At 40.5% G+C, this 18,514-nt stretch overlaps 2 protein-coding genes and 1 long non-coding RNA gene across 10 annotated transcripts in view; 1 reads left to right on the forward strand and 2 right to left on the reverse strand.

The window, feature by feature from the left end:
- Positions 1-638: 638 nt before the first annotated feature.
- On the reverse strand, positions 639-3,796 carry LOC135492825 (uncharacterized). 2 transcript variants are annotated; one of them, XR_010448127.1, is made up of 3 exons: positions 1,893-1,922; positions 1,395-1,444; positions 639-894 (listed from the first exon to the last, which is right to left on the reverse strand). It is a non-coding gene; the product is annotated as an uncharacterized LOC135492825 (long non-coding RNA). The 2 variants fall into 2 exon arrangements; XR_010448126.1 differs by lacking the exons at positions 1,395-1,444; positions 1,893-1,922 and adding an exon at positions 3,724-3,796.
- Positions 3,797-5,406: 1,610 nt separating this feature from the next.
- On the forward strand, positions 5,407-13,173 carry LOC135492824 (excitatory amino acid transporter-like). The gene is made up of 9 exons (XM_064779479.1): positions 5,407-6,511; positions 7,597-7,671; positions 8,195-8,317; positions 8,751-8,875; positions 9,204-9,469; positions 10,042-10,275; positions 10,604-10,795; positions 10,981-11,115; positions 11,590-13,173. The coding sequence occupies exons 1-9, from the start codon at positions 6,319-6,321 to the stop codon at positions 11,819-11,821; spliced, it is 1,575 nt and encodes a 524-aa protein (XP_064635549.1). The 5' UTR covers positions 5,407-6,318; the 3' UTR covers positions 11,822-13,173.
- The window catches only part of LOC135492823 (ras and EF-hand domain-containing protein homolog), a 39,805-nt gene continuing 33,148 nt past the window's right edge, over positions 11,858-18,514 (reverse strand). For all 7 annotated transcript variants that reach the window (XM_064779477.1, XM_064779476.1, XM_064779472.1 and 4 more), the window contains 4 exons: positions 17,989-18,103; positions 16,026-16,145; positions 15,623-15,699; positions 11,858-14,969 (listed from right to left, as the gene is read on the reverse strand). In XM_064779477.1, coding sequence (XP_064635547.1) covers positions 14,861-14,969; positions 15,623-15,699; positions 16,026-16,145; positions 17,989-18,103 — 421 coding nt within the window. In that variant the 3' untranslated portion in view covers positions 11,858-14,860. The remainder of the gene's footprint in view (positions 14,970-15,622; positions 15,700-16,025; positions 16,146-17,988; positions 18,104-18,514) is intronic.

The raw sequence follows: 18,514 nt of genomic DNA on the forward strand, positions 1-18,514 counted from the left end.
GGTGGCTTACTGGTAAAGTGTTCCGAGTCTCCATCCAGGGGTCTAACTGGCCGCGTCTCGAGCTCTGATGAGCGCTCAAATAACGACGCGCATGGTGTCAAGTATAAGGGGTATTATCCTCCTGGTAAGGTTAATCGGACGCCCAAGTTGTCCCTTTAAACTTAAAGGCCAGCGTCAATGTGATGTGTGACATGCTCCTTCAACATATCTCTCAAATACATGTACATGTACTGTCTAGTATATTTCGATTGCAAGCCCTAACCTGGATTTCCTCTTATTTTCGCTTTGACTGGCATTCATCGTGAGCTGCAATACCGACAGTGAGGTATCAATTCGTTAAACCTTTATGTCTAAGGTAGTAGCAACACAGTGATGCCGCTTGCATCTCAACACTTGTTGTCATCGCCGAGAAATCTGCCCTACAAGATTTCATCCGACGAATTCTGGCATGGTTTTAATGATCGGAAGTCGGTGAATCAGTTGCAACTTACATTTATGGTGAAAAGGGAGTACGAGGTAAAGTGGAATCATGCCGCTCTATCGGCGTTGTGCGTCGATATACCTCCTCCAAGGTGGAGACTATAGGATTGACGCACACTGCCGATAAATCGGCATGATGGTAAGAGTAACACGTGAAATTGCATTCGCACATTGTTTATTGCTGTTGTGGGTACAGATGTGGCGGATAGACCTAATCTATAGTTTCCATCCTATCATTAGAAGGTGTAGCTGTTACGCATAGTCAGTTTCGCAGGTTGCAGCACATGTCTTGTAACAATTACCATTGAAACCTGTAGTAGTACATTCGTGTGAGCCACAGATGTTCTTGCATTCATCGATTTCTGCCTGGGTCATTTCTGCTGGGTTGAACACGGCGAAAAGGACCATCAAGGTCTGAAGTGAGACAGGAAAATTATTCATTAGGGGGGTTGATATGAGAGATTCATCACGGATCCTTATACGTATACGGATAGAAATGTACACAAATTCATCCTCTTTCTACAAAGTTTTGTCCGTATAACGATCCTTGAAAGTCGCTGTTCTCAACCGATACAAGTAAGTGTTCCATGATATATAACCTGTGTCAGTGCTACCCCAACGTACTCATCATTGCTCACATGTAAGTGATAGATCCGACATCACAAAGTTGCGCGTATAGAGGTGCCACTGATTCTTCATGCACGTTTATTAGAGCGACACCCGCATCACCCTCGTCTTCCCCGCCTGACCCACGCAGCGCAACTAACTGCAACAACCAGCATCGAAGGCGCGTAAAGAATTGGCTGTCGTCTGACGAGAGTATCCGATCAGGCAGCAGAGTACCCGATGGTACCGGCCCTAGGAAGGTTTCTATCATCGCTGAGCGGTCAAATTGAAAGACCAAAAGGACTTACCGCGAGAACGAAGAATGCTTTCATCTTTGTTTGTTTTGAATACGCTGGGCCTGAAAAAAAATTGAATACGCTTTAAAATGGGATATTTGTACATGTAGCAACTAATGACTATATTTGCAGGGTAAAACAGTCTGAGACAATGCGACAATGTAAATGATAATCAAAGTCAGTTCGTCGCGGATTCAAAATTCAATGCGTCTAAGACGGTTCAACGGATCAGCAACAAATACTTTTTAAGGCGGCCGTTTTATGATTTATATACGTTGATCAACTAAAAACAAAAAACATCGTGTCGTCGTCAATTCCTTGGATGAATTATAACATTCCGGATTCGCAGTTTGTAATTCATGAAATTTGCGAAATCTAGCTTCGCTGCGTTAACAACCCAGTGGCATTAACCTAATCCAATGACAATGGAAGCTGAACGATCGATCGCTGCGAAAACTGAGTCAAAGATCTTTCAGAGGAACAGAATGGCGAAACAGTGAACTCTCTTACCTTAAGTCTGTCAGTGATTTCCCGCAAGAGATAAGATTATAATGAAATTTGTTACCTTGGGTGACTTTTATGTTTTCACGCGTGAGAACCCTCGGCAGCGGAAACAGGTGATTAAATACATGTATCTACACAATATAAACTTTCTTAATCTATCGAGTTTTATTAATTGTGATTAGGCACGAAAATAGGAAAGGACTTGCACGATTTAAAGGATACATTCGCTAACTGAGTCTGTCATTCTATTAGGTTTTCAGTTTGCCCGTTTATATTATTCTAACACATATTTGAAATCGCATATTAATATCCGGTCACTCGTATTTCATTCCTTGTTTATTTTGCCATAATCTAGGCCCAAACCCTTAGCTTTTGGCGAAGGTTTGAAGCGGAATATTAGCTCCACCCGAGGTTAACAAGAACTGTCAAGGGTTCTCTAAGCAGTTATCTTCTAAATTAGCCTACTGCTTATTCGTATGTAAGCAGTTGCGGTGACTGCTCGCATAAATGGAAGTACAGCATAATGGAAGAAGACAGGGACTGGCATATTCTGGACCGTGGATATTGTACTCTAAGGTCAAACCGAGCAGATGTTAAAACCTTACCTCTGACTAAAAATGCCAGAATGACATCTGGAAGAGCAATGTTATAGGCCAACGCCGTTTGTTCAAAATTTTGAATTTGTAATTGAATTTCAGAATGTCCAATTGCGAAAATACATACTAAATATAAATTTCAACATTGCCGTTGGGTAGACTGATATAAAATACAATGAATACCAAGTTTAAACAAATTTCAGTGTATTTACGATAACTGCACTACGGCATTGTGTATTAGAGGATTTCTATTTAACTGGACCACAAGTGATTACTAAAGAGGTACCTCTTTAACATAATCATGACTTAATCGTTGTATCAAGTTAAGAATCACCTCAAACAAAGATTTGTCTCTGAGGTTTTATAACCTTTGGTTTTAGTTCAGTTATCAGAGTCTTCAATAAATTTATAAATTTATTGGAAACATCTCTTATTCACTATATGCCGCAGCTGCCGCAATGAAAGCTGTCACGATCGACATACGAAGAACTCGCCATGTAACAGGTGTGGGCAAAAACATGACATTTATGTATTATTTTTTGTTGAATGCCAAAAATTCGGAAGAATGTTTTAAGTCATACTTCGCAAGGAAAATCTTCATAAAAATATTTAAAATGAGCCAACCACTGACCAAGCGGTTATGTTGCGGATGGAGTAAAATACTCCACATTATTTAGCATGACATGAGGAAGCATATCAGTATATCAGATGACATGAGGAAATATATCAGATTCTCACTTAGATGTACAGTTGATTAAATATCAACCCCGCTGCCATAGCTCCTACAAATGATATAACGATTACTGGTAGATTTAGTCAAGTCAAATTATGAAATAATTGACTCAACCAATAGTTAGTAAAGACTAATTCGAATAATATTGTACATTCTCATAATTATTTGATCAAAATCAGCTGTAAAACCCATGTCATAATATACATGTAGGTATATAAAGTCAAACAAGGTGGAAAATATCATGATATTATGTCAGACAAGGTAACTGATGGCATCAACGTAACTCATTATGTCCCTCTCTCCATTGACGTATTGTTCTTTGAGGCGTAACATGCGTTCGTCAATGCGTCCAAATGTGGCTCTCCTCGGGTTTGGTCGGTCAGTAAGGGACGGTTCATATTCCTACGTCTGTGGGGAGGTTAGCAATACATTTGAATAGGCGAAACAGGAATAGGCTAAACAGGAATTAGGCGAAACAGGAATAGGCTAAACAGGAATTAGGCGAAACAGCGAGAACGAAGAATGCTTTCATCTTTGTTTGTTTTGAGGCGGTGATGAACTTGAATACGCTGGGCCTGAAAAAAAATTGAATACGCTTTAAAATGGGATATTTGTACATGAAGCAACTAATGACTATATTTGCAGGGTAAAACAGACGGTTCAACGGATCAGCAACAAACTTTTTAAGGGGCCGTTTTATGAGTTACATACGTTGATCAACTAAAAAAAACAATAATCATGTCGTCGTCAATTCCAGTAAGGAAGGAAAACAGGACGGCTGATTAGCGCTGATGTAGAGTTATATATCAAACCATTTGTATATTCAACGGTATATTTACCTTAAAAAGATAGTACAATCTAGTTTTGTGATGATTGCGTAAGTCCAGAGTATGCCATTTTTACCACTATACACTACGGTACATACACTACATATCATTAGCACACAGTATACGATGTGACATGAGGATAGTATATCAGATTCTTACTACATGTACAGTTGTTTAAAACAAAATAGCTGGTAAGTACTAGAAAATTCACAGTAAGCCAGTCACCGGTGGCGCCGGGCGGCATTCGTAAATGCGGCCATTTGCCGTTGCCTGTAAGTCATCTAAGTCATTGCTGTATTGTAATTGGGCTTGTCCCGACGTCCCGCTGCATAAATAGTACAAAATCCCAAAAACCTTTCTCTGGGAATGTATCATAATATTATAGTACATTAAACATTTGATTAAGGAATGTTTTTCTCCAAAAAAGGCACAGTATACGAGTTAACCCTTGAATGAACATGCTGATAATTAGAGCAGAGAACAATAACTAGTACATGTAATATGAAATAGAAATCATAGACGCTCTATTTTCGTTTTCAGAATTCAACTCCCTCGTTTCTACAACAAAATCGTTGAGAGCCTGCTCAGGAATTTTTACAACTCACATCGGTACCGGCTTGGAAATGGCTAAATGTGCTGGTTCATCGTGTCTTCGGATCTATTTCCTAATTCTGATATGTCTCTGCCTGCCTGTCACGTTGTATGTGTTGTATTATGCGTTGTTAATGGATTGCGAAGGTATAATATGCAAGTACATGTACAAAATTGTGATCGCAAACGTACCATCGGCACCTCCGTCGAACAAAACATCTAATAACGTAGGCGTACATGTACATGACGTTACAACTTTTAAAAGTCACACAGTTTCCGATGACGTTGTACCCAAGTTCGATGATCCTTATGTGTACGTGATCAAAAGTGCAGTATGCGGAAATGATTTCGGAAAAATGGACTTAGTTATCATGACGCCTTCATCACCTCAAAACTTTAAAAAAAGGGACGCTGTCCGGCGGACATCTGGAACATTTCTTAAGCAAAGTAACAGTTCAAAATTACTCTTTTTTGTTGGAAGATCAAAGGATGAAGCGGTCAACAGGCAGATTACGGCCGAGAGTAACAAAAGCGGTGATATTGTTGTGTTGAATTTTATTGACTCTTACGATAGGTTAATTTATAAATCTATCTTCATGCTGAGATGGATCAAAGAATACTGCCCGGAGACGAGGTTTGTGCTCAAAGTTGATGACGATCGACTTGTCAATACACCAGAACTCATGACGTCTTTAGTAAATCATACAAATGAGCAGGGTACGAATAATTTCTTCTTCTGCTTGGTTTGGGCTAGAGCCCCTGTCCATCGAGATAAAAAGGACAAATATTTCGTGCCAATGAGTGTTTACAAACCGACACATTATCCGGATTATTGTGGAAGTAGCTACGCATTTGGTGGAAAGATGGTGCCAAAGTTATATGACCTTGGGAAAACTACTCCACTAATTCGAATGGAGGACGTTTTTATCTCTGGCATTTTAGGCGAGAGGCTTGGTTACAAACGAATTCATGATGGCCGCTTTATAATTCCCTATTCCAAACATATAACTTGTGGTCTGAAAAATATTTTAGTGAGTGGAGAACTTTCAAGTGAAGAAATGGAATCGAACTGGCGGGCTAAAGTATATAATAAGACGTGTAGGGACTAGCCAAGGCCTTTCGAGGCATTACTGGTTTTAAGCTTCAAAGGAAACATCATCAAATTCATCAATGGTGTTGGTATATACGCGCAGTAAGCTTTTGAAAGCATTTTCGGTTTGTGATTGGGTGCGATTTCCCATTTTCCCATCTTGCTTCACCAAGGCCAAAAAGCAATGATTCTTCGGCATGATTCCTGATTTTACGACTAGGGGGCGTTTGCTGAAAACGGAAAACTGTAATTGCTCCTATACATGTACAACTCGACGGTATTTCATCAAATTATACAGTAAGTGTAGGATACATCACAAGTCCCATGAGTTTTGGGTTTGACCTAATTTTCGAGGTATATACTATCAACTTGAATGCTAACTTGACACTACTTCATGATTTTCTTTTGATAGGCCTATGCGGTGAATCAGTCTTGGACGTCCGCTATGTCCGCTTTGTCTTTTTTAACAGACTTATATCAAAGCCATGCGCAGGAATATTTCGATTGAATACTTCTGACCTCTGTAAACAGTCACTTCAAGCACACTTTTGAATACAACTGTGCACGCGGCACGGATTCCAACTTGCTTTCCGACATGGCATCTTCGTTCCGCGGGTCTGTGTTCCTAGAGGACCCGGAGGACCCTCCAAAGGTGAAGATTGATACCTGTACATGTCTGAAGGATAACTTACTGCTGATTTTGACAATTGTCGGGATTGTTTTAGGATTTATCATCGGCTTTGCTATCCGCCCGTTGGAACCCTCTGAAGATGCGCTCATGTGGTTAGGTGAGTTTTGTCAACCTTTCGTGTTGATAATGAATTTATATGAATCGAGGAGATGGGACACAACCACGATATCGCTGTTGTAGCATGCGAGTGAAAATGAGTGTAAAATATACCAGCATTAATTTCATGAAGAGCCAGCTGTACCGTCGTTTCGTTTCACGTCTTAGCAACTTTTGGGAATTAGAATTTTTCTAATAATAGTAGCAAGCCTAACAAGAGAAGGTATTTTTCATTGCTTTAGACCGGGTGAAACTTTTTATGTGTGTTTCCTCTAATTTCATGGAATCCTCAATGAGATTGATACGATTTTCACTGTTTCCCCATGAGGTCTCTGTCTGTCTATATGTCAATATAGTACGGAAACACTGAAATACATGTATGGAACATTAAAATATCTGGAGTATTGACAGTATACTCTTGATGCTTCGAAGAGATTATGAGTTTTCTTTCGAGAGATTCATGTAAATAGGTCGGCGAATTCGTTGGATGAATGGTCTGGAGAGAAAAGTATTCAAGCCAGATTCATATACGAAACGCGAAAGTCATTGGCGTGAAATATGGACTACCTGCTTGTAGTTCGGAATTTAGGTCACAGAAACATAATCAGTGATCGTACGCGAGTTAGATTACCTCAATTATTAATAAACGTTTATTATCATTGTTGCAAGATAAGATACAACGCTAGACATTTATACATGAACGCCTGTAACCTCTTGCTTCGGGCCAACAACATGACTCCTCCTTACACAGGGGAGGAAGTATCGAGTCAAATGGCCTGATATTGTCAGGACGCAAACTTTAACTCAATGAAACGTGTTTAAGATATCCTCACCTTTTCCCCTGCATAGTCCACTGAATACGAATATTGAGATTTTGGGAATAATGCAATCAGTGTTGGCATCACATTTGTAGGGTAGATCAAACTGACGTGAACGTTCTTCAAAAAGGAAACTGCATGATTAATCCCACTGCTATTTGCTAAGGACCGAGAGTGTAGATCCTTTGATTGATATGTACCATTCTTTAAAAAAACGGACTGCATGAACTATTACTGCCTTGCAATTTTTCTTCTTGTTTTCACACAGGTATGACAGGAGAGATTTTTTTAAGGCTTTTGAAGATGATGATAATTCCACTGGTGGTGTCATGTATAATATCTGGTACGTCTTGAGAGGATCAGCAAATAGTATAACTTTAGATAAAACATTACGTTACCCACATAAGGTGTCCCAACTATTTAAAGTAACGCTTTTTGAGCGTGAGCGTTTTTCAGCCTAACCTAATATGCAGACCCGAAAATCTCAAAGGTTTTTTCTCAGAAAACCAGAGAAAAAGCTCTACCGGGTGTTTATTTGTGTTGGCTGAAAATTCCTCAACATTTTACAGTTTTACAAAAGCTCAAAAATCTTTTCAAGAGTGTACCGCCAGCTTCTTTGAAGATATATGGGTGTAATATTGGCAAAGGGCACGATCACATGCTGGAAATTACAAGCAAATCCATTTGAGGTATGACGAAAAATGCTAAGCTTTCCATTTCCACGTAGTGAGAAAATTCAGTTGGAAATTTGCCGAAGCCTCTTCTCATAGTTCGTTATTAGAATAGTCATTTCAAAGTGCATTTCATAATGTAATGATGGGTTGCTTGTGGGACAGCTTTATACTCCATAGTTATCCCCACGATAGGTTCTGCATCGTTAGACCCCAAGTGTAACGGCAAGATCAGCATGGTAACGCTAGCCTACGTGATGGTCTCAAATGCCTTGTGTGCGCTGATAGGCATCATTCTCGCCGTGTCTATACGTCCTGGTAAGTTAAGGGTTGACGTTAGGTACCATCACTTTGGCTAGAACTTGAAAACCTACAGAAAGTAAAACTCCTTCAAAATGACGTGAATACCCATTTAAAACCTGGGAGGCTGCTCTTTGGAAAATAAAGAACAGACAAAGTTGAACCACGTATCACGCTGGCTCTGATTTGAACAACATTTCGCCCTCGGAGATTTCATGTGCATTACTTTCTTAACTATGACTCTTCATCCCTTGTGAGACATAAGGTCACAACACAATCTCTCTACATCTTTCTGTTCCTTGCTGTCTTGGCTGCCTCGTCCAAGGTAAATAAAATGCCCTTCTCGCTCAGTTCAGCTTTCATATTAATAGTTCTGCGCCAATAGGATGGGCACGGTTTTGCTCTGTGATGTCCATTACCGACGGAAAAGTTTTTCACTAACATCTTGCAGGGCAGCTTGGGGAAGCAAGTGGTAGGGCTGAAGAGTTTTCCCCGAAGACTAAAACACAAGACATCTTTGCCGATTTGATAAGAAACTTCATCCCAGATAATCTGATAGGTGCTTGCATTAGACAGGTATGAATGGCAATTGTCGTGGTTTACTGAGCAAGACTTAGGTTTCAGGTCATTCTGAAGATTTTATATTGATCATATGCGCAAACATTGGTGGTTAAGATGGACTTTAGGGAGGCGTCAAAACGTTACTGAGGTCGGCTTTCCATCGTCAGCGTTAAATAATCCTGTATTCGATGTCATAATAATATAGTTCCATCCTACCAGCACTAGATGTAACTCAAGACGAAGAAAAGATTATTTCGCACGACCAAGTTCGGAATAGACATCAACAAACATCGCCAAACCATTTCTTGCAAAAAAAACCGAGACCTCTCGAATATTTTTTCAGGTGCACACGTCATACGTTCAACGTGACGTGAAAGGCCTCCTAAACGGAACGTTAGCGGATAACAGTACAGACCTGGTCAACGAGACCCTGCAAGAGGATATACGAAACATTGGATACACGGACGGTGCCAATCTTCTCGGGCTCGTCTTCGCTTCCTTGGTCTTTGGAATTGCTACGTGCATGAGCGGTGAAGCAGCTCGACCGTTCTATGAATTCTTCAGCGCAACTGGTGATATCATTCTGAAAATATTTGGTTGGTTCCTGTGGTAGGTTTACACTATCTCCTGAACCTGTAAGTTGATCATAATCCAAGAGAGTTATTAGATAATTATACTACCTTCTTTCGTCTTATATGCTTTAGTTGTGAATATAGGAGAATTGAGTAGCAAAATCAGTTGAGTCGCAAACGCTGGAAGACGTCTGGCGCGTAGGAGAGACGACACGTGCAGTGGCTACATATACTTTCGAAAACATTGGTTGCATCAGCTGCTGGCCTTATTTTGATAGCTGTATAAACCAACACCATCGGAACTGACAATTCGCCAAAACGCCGGCACTGTCAAAATTCGAACCAGAGACGGAATTTATTGGAGAAAACATATCAAGAGACATTTCACGAAGTCACGTCTGGCATGCTATTGATCTTGTTACTGGCTTGGAATCTGTCGTTTCTGCAAGGCTGGTTATCTTCCGAATTTGCCCTACAAATCGGTCTGCCATATGGACTATCCCAAGCATGGTCAAATATACCGTGGCATGGTCGGTAAACTGAAGCAAACCCTCTCTTAAGTGTTACACTGCAGGCGAGCACTCTCCTAATCTACAGTGTTACTTCCAGGTTCTCCCCTATTGGTATCGCCAGCCTGACCGCAGCCGCAATAGCTGGAGTCGAAAACCCAAGCGAAGCCTTCCTGAAGCTTGGCTACTTCAGCTTAACGGTCTCCTCGGGCGTGGTCTTTCATCAAATCGTCCTGCTTCCCGCCATAAGCTTCATCGTGTGGAGAAAGAACCCCTACTTGCTTTTTCTGTACCAGATTAAAGGATGGCTGACAGTTTTTGCGACCACTTCAGGGTAACTCTAATCATTTACGCGGATAATCTTTTAATGAATCAAAAGACGTCACGAAGAGACAGTCCTGCAGAATTCATAACATTGGTTACATCCAGTCCATCCCTCTTACTGAGAACAATGTACTGTGTGCAGGGCCGGAGAGAAGCGAACATTAACTGATTTCCTCAGGATGACGTTGGAATTGCAAAACTAAACTTTACCGAAAACTGACTGACTGCGTCTAAGTTTGCATCTCAAAGATTCTGTAAAGTGAAGAAGAAGAAGAATTAAACTTCAGAACCACATCAACTTTGAAATGTTTAACGTCCATGGTTTACTTCTTCTCCAGAATTGTTTGCATCCCGTATTTCACAAGTGGCTGCGAGAGATACGGAGTCGAGAAAATGGTCGCCAGATTCGTCATACCATTCTCCCTGACGATATCAAGGAATGGAAGCGCAATCTATGTTGCCATCTCTACACTATTTGTAGCCCAGCACAATGACATAGCCCTTGACGTTGGTACTATCATTGTAATATGGTAAGAATTTTTTGTACTTCATCCGATGGTCCAATCAGAATTGCTGCATTGCAACGACGTTAATTTTTGGAAGTACCCGAAAATTTTTTTGAATGGAAATGATCTCGTTGAACTGATGTGTTTATGAACTGGAACGAAATAGTGCTTTCGGTATTCTTGTCTATCATAGTATTTTGTAATTTAAGGTTGATGACGTCATTTTTGATCGTCGCCCTTCCCGACATTCCCAGCGGCAGTATAGTCATATTGATGATTATACTGCAATCAACAGGACTACCGATAAATGACATTGCAACCCTTTTTACTGTTGAATGGATTCTGTAAGTCACTGTGAAGATATTCTTTCTTTTTTGACCTCATTTTAGTTCTGTTGGTACGGTCATCTCCCCGAATATCGTGTTGATTATTAAATTAAGTAGACAGGAGGTCGAGAGAAAAAGGATTGCCGGTGTAGAAGTTTAAAATGTCCTAGGATAAAATGTCCGGGAACAAAGGATTCTATTATGCGCTTCAATCTCTGAGCTATTGACTGTCAGGGTCTCTATAGAACCATATTGCAGAATACAATAGGGCCGGACACTTTTTCCAGGGGGGACACTTTTTACTTTTACACCGGTACGATAGCTATTCTGGTGACTTCGTTACCCTATGGGTACTACTGAAAATGCCGTGGTACATTAACCACTATACATGTATATAAAATGGTACGTTTGCTTAATGATCCTGCTTGATCAAAGGACTCAAAACCGTGGTCATTTAATGCTGCTTAAGTGAAAGTGTTCCGTTACTTTCAGAGATCGTATCCGAGCAAGCAGCAACGGAATGAGCCATTGTTTTTGTGCAGTGTTTGTTTACGCACTGTGCAAGAATGACTTTGAACTTGCAAGCAGGGGAACGAGATCTCGCGAAGAGATACATCATCAGAAAGAAGTGGCGTCAGCCAATCAGAAAGAGGAAGAGCAGGCTTTGAATGTCGATCCCGTTGAACCCCTTGAGTCGGATGACGAAGAAGAACTTCGTATATAAATCAGAGCATTTAGTATAATACACAATCAACGCGAATTTTGAATAATGTCTTAAATTTATTTGGCGTCATATGATCAGATGCATACACATATCACAAATAATCAATCAAGACCAATAATTTGAAACTTCAGAAATCCCATAAACTTGTCGCGCATGTCAAAGAATTAATGCATTTATTTTTGCGACATGAAGTAACAACTAGCCAACAACAGTAATAGTTATTGAATAGGAGCCAAATCAACCTTGCCCCATTTTGTCAGAACTTGGTACATTTTGTACATAGCATGAGACAAGCTGCTGCAGCAGTATTGCTTCCACATTCTTGGTCTTCATCGATTCTTGATATCACACATGCTTACTGGCAATGAAGTAAATTCAATACAGGTCGTCCCATAATTATTTTACTGTTAAACGTTCTTTAACCTTTTACCGGTTTGTATCTGCATTTCACACATCTTGGATTTGGGATGAAGACCAAAGTGTTCTTTACCCTTTGGAGATGAGCTTTTTTACAAGTGTGACGGACCAACTCTAGGGGGTCTTCTCTGGCGGGACTTTGGCACCTTAGCAGGAACAAGAGGCAACACGTGTGTGCTTTTCGGACACAACATTTATTTGACTGTGTCTGTTATAACCACTCGGACACATTTAAACAATCGTCAGCGAACGTCCGAACGAACCACCCGCCATTTAAGGGAAGATGATTTTGACAACATGTAAGAGGATTTCAAATACAATACGACAAGGCTAAAGCAATCACAGGCTTTACATGTATACTATCACACTTAATTTTCCAAACAAATAATTTAACAGCAACTTGAAGGTTTTTTGACATCAAACAAAACACTGTAAACCGCTAAATTTTCGCGCTGCTTATTTTTGGCGGTTCGCGAAAGTTTCAAAAAATATAAATAAATAAATAAAAATAAATAAATAAAAATAAAATTTTGACGATATTTATGTTGACGTATTTTAAAATGTCTTTCGGTTTTCGATTCAAAATTTATTTTCGCGGTTTTCTTGTTTTTACTTTCGCGAATCTATTGCGAATCTACGTAGGTTATTCGTGAAATTGGCGAAAATAAATTGCCCAATGAAAATTCAGCGGTTAACAGAAGTGTCAACCGTACATGACGCAAACTTTAACAATTATTCTGTTGCCGGACGAAATTGCAATAATGACATATTGAAATGCAAAATGAGATACTGTACATAATAGTATATTTAATTAATGTTTTCATTTTTTATCACAGTAGATTAGAGAATCAAACTAAGATCGAGGTGCTTTCATTTTTCCCTCTGACTTGGCGCAAACAAAATGCATCAATAAAATGACATATGTGCCAAACAAAGTGCGTCTTGAAGTTGATATTGTTTGATGGAAGTGTTGTTGGTTGAAATCCCCTGGAAAGCTGGCTTCAAATTCAGCTGATGCTAGAGAAATCAACATGATCAAGGTACATCAGCACATCACAGTTACTGGTAACGGACCAGACGGTACTTCACTTGAGTTTATTCAATACGAAGTTTGCCTGCTCAGTTATTTCCTTCACCATGCTAATACTATTGGTTCAATAATGAATACATTTTATCAATCATTGTTGATAACATTATACGAAATTCAACTCTATAACCTATGTTGGAAAATTAAAATTTATTTCACCATGAAGTGAGCTTAACATATGCGGCCACACATGCATGTCAGTTCATTGCATGGAACCACTACATTCAGTGCATTATCATCTTAGTGCATGAGTTTAGTGTACTGAGACAACTGCATTCAATGCAGGAATGAAACGAATGGATTGGATGTATCTCAAATATGAATGCACTAAGAAAAAACATGCAAATTTAATACATTCAAAAGGGAACATGGATGGCAGTGGAATGAATGCACGATGCAACAAATACGCTTATTGCACGCAGCCATGTAAGCAGAAGTATGCATGGAATGTACTGCATTAAATGGGATCGGAATAAAACACACTCTAGAAATATTAAATGGAAATACACGTGGAATGTACGTGTACATGAAGGATATGCACAGTCAGTGAAAGGGATGTCATCATAGAACTGTTCTATACAGATTTGTGCATTGAATTTCTCCCCGAGCGATCGGAAGATACACTATACCGTGTTTCACCCCCCCCCCCCCCCCCCTCCTCCGCACCCGTCCAAGTTACGGACCATCTCAAAATTACACTTTGTGCCCAAAAATGTGTTGATGCCCTATACATGTATAAGATGGAGGTCGCCACTAACTTACACACATGGATCCGGGATTACGGAACTTTGATTGCGGTGTCTCCCATGTGAAGACAATGAAAGACTCATCCAATGATATTACTAAAATTGAAATGCTAAAACAGACAACCCAACCAATGCGTAAAACCCTATTGTACGGGACGAAATGCAACAATAGTCTTATTTCAGACTATTGAAATCATATTCACGGTATTTACAGGAATAAATATGCGCGTACAGCTCACAACCATACCATGGACGTTTGTCTTGCTATGTCAGCCAACGCCGTTGTTGTCACATAAGCCCACAAAAAAAACTATGTATGAAGAAAACATTGTGTGGTTATGAAATGCACTCGAAATGCACAAAAATACTTATATACATGAACTTAGGACTTGAGCTACGCAGCCATGACGCAGCTGAGGACAACATGAAGTCAGTTCTTCGCGCAGCTGTATTTCCTGCACCACCATCATCGGTTTTCTCACTGCCTACCGTGGGACTGTGTCTTGTCTTTTTGATGGCCGATTTCACGCGGCGCAACACCATCACGGTCAGCACTCAAGCAACGAGGTACAAGGCAGCAGCGATCTTTTTTTTACACCTTCAGACCAGTTGTACGTTTCAAAGCACGAATTGGTTGGCATCCTGTACGTATACGGCGTGCATCGCTCAGATACGGTCATCCGGCGAGAATTCATATAACGGTAGCGCCATCTACCACGCGAATGACATCAGCGCGTGATGCACTAAGTTCAACATCTTGTAACCCTATAGGTTCCTCCCAATTCTTCACTACGCGTTACAGCATGGTGTGGATGTTGACTTCTTCGGTCTGTCGTCGTTATATCTCAGTTGAAGTCCTGCCGCTTGGACTTCTATATCTTCGTTTGTCCGTAATATTCTGAAATAGGAATAGTGAGCACATCTGTTAATAATCCACATATCTTCCATTGAAACAGTTTTCCCGGGTTAGGCCTAATCCCCAGTATCTATTGGCTAATACCACTCCACATACGTCAGCATTCTCCTAGCAATTAACCTATTCAGCATATCTAAAAATAGAACTCAGATGTGGTCAATTCCACTCTGCAGTGCATATAAATACCTATATACCATTAAGGCCTATGCATGTATCAGTTTACGTGAAATTCTGGTCAAGTTAGAAATGTTATGAAATTAGGGCCCTGGGACTACAGACCTTGGTTCTGATTGGCTGATTTCAACCAGGTGATCACAGAGCAGGCACGGGAATGGCCAAAAAATATGTTCATAGCTTGTATGGTTCCTGAGAACAAGGAATGTGATGTGTCGAACTTGCTAAAGTTGAGTGATTTAAATCATTTTAGCAACCAAGAAGTTTGTCATGAGTGAATGGTTCGTCACCAAAATATTTTTTTACCTAATATCGAAATCGCTTATTGATTCTTACTTCCAAAAAGCTACAAACATGGTCCATTTTGAAAATGGGAACGCTGTCCTTCAAGTGGCAGAATAGAGGAACATAGTCATCAAAATCATTGACGAATCATCAAAGAACACATTCAATCTCATTACCTTGCTAAATCGGTAACGGCCTCTAATATGTTGTTTCCATCTTTGGCGCTGGATTCTATGAATAACGCATCAAAGCTCTGCAACGTTAAGAGAACAACTGGTGTCAAGTGTGAATGTCCATGTCATTCTTATGGAGCCCTCGTACTACAAGCTTTAAGACATCATATGTTTCACGCCTTCAGAAAGTGTTATTAGTTACGGCCAACATCATTTACCATAACCAAGGCTGCCGGAATAAAATGTTGGGTGTAACAATCGTAGGAGATAACGCCGAGTTAAGTTAATGCAACCGTAAGTGACAAAATGTGTTCCGAACAACAAGGCCCCAAGTGCGAACAACTCGTATATACTTTTTAGTATATATTCAACATCACTAATGACCAAACATATCGAACCCACTCACCTTGGCCAGCCTCTCCCCGTCAGATGCCTTCACCGTCCGTCGACCTTCCGCCTCGTATTCTTCACGTAAGTCGGTCTTATTGGCCACCAACATGATGGGGATCTTCTTCTGGGCGCCATCCTAAAAGACATAAGTGATTTTCTTGATTAGAAAACGTAGGCAAGATTGTGGTATCACCAACTGCGTAAAACGAGTGATCAAACCAGAACTATATCTTTCCGATGATGAACAATGGCATTCATTTTCCGGTCGCCCTGCAATTTTATTCAACTTTAGCGCTGCAGCTTCTAACATCTTTTCTCACACATAATCCTTTTCTCTTCAAATAAGTTCGAGTTGAGGCCGCAAAATGGCCACTCAATAGGGGACAAGCTCGTTACGTCTAGTTGTCCGAGTTCGTATTTTTGAGGAATATCCTAGTGAAAATCAGCGCCACCTTTTGAGATACTGATACCCTGTGTAGTTACACATGTTGCTCGGTTACCCATATTTAATGACAGGATGAAAATAGGTTCCTCATAGGTTACAGAAAAATTTCTAGCATCTACATGTACTTTTCGATAAAAATGCAAGCCCCACCGCAGGAAAAAAATGCATTCAAAAAAAGAAGAATAGTTCGATAAGGACTTTGCAGCATGTCTTCTCATCGCCAAAAAATAGTCTCCTAAAAAGTACAGTAGAAAAATGGCAGTTAAAAAAACCTTATAAGCGTTGCTTCTGGTCTGGTTCTATAGCGAAGATAGGTGCCTATAGTTAAGGGACAGATTTGTCAAATCCAAAGCCACACAGAAGAGTTGATATCAGTATCAACATGCACACTACGGGTATATAGAAGAGACTGAGAATTACACACACATGCGTTTGTTAAATGTGTCGACCTTCTTTTCAGTTGCGTTCTTTTAGGATTTCATAGATATATAGATGATGAAATTGTGTGTAATTCCAGCCCTGCGGTCAGTACGTTGGCCATTACTAAGATAAGCAGGTCGGAAATGTTGGTGAATTTGTCACTAACAGAGCCATATCGTGGGTAAGTTGCATAGAGTCTGTCAATGCCTGCCTCCGCATCTCGGTTTATGCTGAATTTTCCACAAGCAGAATCCAAAAGGTAAAGCACGATGCGGGGGACTACCTATCCTGTAGAATATGCATCGAGTATCCTGTGGACATTTGTACGCAATTGACAGGTGCAGACATTTCCAAGAAAGAAGAAATGGTGGTCTTTCTCAAGACTGACAGAGACATTCAAGACGTCTCTTTAAAAGTGTTGTTAGACATTGGGTACCTTAATGCACATTCTACACAACTTCAACGAATCGAAGCATCCTGTTCGTTTGTTAGGAAATGAATGCTTTTCAGAACACCGATTTGTCTACGACCAACAAGGTATATAGACAGGAGACACCACTTTTAACCATAGTCAGAGAAGGCACACGGACTTACTTGGGAATCCTAAGGAACAAGCATAAGAAAGAAATATGTTAGTGCTGTGAAACCACTGAGGATGGACACAGGGAAATGTATTACTGGTAGCTCTGTGCAGGGCCGCAGCCTATGCGGAATAGCGGCCATTAATTACAGAACGCCTCTTGAATTTATTCAGGGAGATGAGTTGATCCATCGCCAAACGATGTATAGCCCGGCTACGCTGGGAAACCAGCAGCAGAACTGTTGGCCAGGGTTATGCTCCCACCACAGACCTCTTTTATGGCCGGCACCGAGGTGCGTAGTAATTAGGGTCCTGGTCAGCTTCAACGACCCTTAACCGAAGTGTTTTTTCCCAATGAGAGATAGATAGGGTACCAGTGTTAGACAAGCAGCCTTCCGTTGATTACCCCCATGCTACGGCCCTGCTGAGAGACCCGAAGTAGGAGGGGTATCCAAGGTGAGACACGCCGAAGTCTTTCTCAGTCCTTAAAGGGTTCTAAAAGAACATAAACGATATGATATCATAACATCCTACCTCGACGGCCTCGACCCAGTCCCTAACATTGATGAAAGACCGTTCGTAAGTACAGTCATAGAGCAACAAAACACCGTCCGCTCTTCGAAAGTACGATTTCGCTATACTTCGGAACCTGAAAAAAAGGATATGAGATAGACAACAGATCTTTTTAAACAATCCACTTCATGATCAAAGAGGGTTTGCAAGTACAGTCATAGGTCATAGGGCGTACTTGCAAACCCTCTTTGAAGTACGATTTCGCCATACATCGGATATGGAACTGACGAAAGATACATGTGTAATGAAAACTCACTCTATATCAATTTCATTTTCATTTTTAACCAAATCTGTGTATACAAGTGCACGTTCATAAAACTGTTGTAGAGTAACGGTGTATGCTGTGGATTTCGACTGGTCCACCATTATCCTGTAAGGCAAAGCTGCATGATCCGCGGCCTTGCCGACACGGTGGTATCGCATCGACGACGTCGTCGCAGGGTGGCCTGATGCCTACATGGGTGCGGGACATGAAGATGATGAAACT

The sequence above is a fragment of the Lineus longissimus genome, chromosome 8 (genome assembly GCF_910592395.1).
Source record: "Lineus longissimus chromosome 8, tnLinLong1.2, whole genome shotgun sequence".
Lineage (NCBI taxonomy): Eukaryota > Metazoa > Nemertea > Pilidiophora > Heteronemertea > Lineidae > Lineus > Lineus longissimus.

Bases quoted from the DNA above. Each gene is read 5' to 3' on its own strand.
- LOC135492824 (XM_064779479.1), top strand. From the start codon at position 6,319: ATGGCATCTTCGTTCCGCGGGTCTGTGTTCCTAGAGGACCCGGAGGAC. The intron at 8,876-9,203 runs GTATGAATGGCA...ATATTTTTTCAG, and splicing joins TAGGTGCTTGCATTAGACAG to GTGCACACGTCATACGTTCA. The intron at 9,470-10,041 runs GTAGGTTTACAC...TGTTACTTCCAG, and splicing joins ATATTTGGTTGGTTCCTGTG to GTTCTCCCCTATTGGTATCG.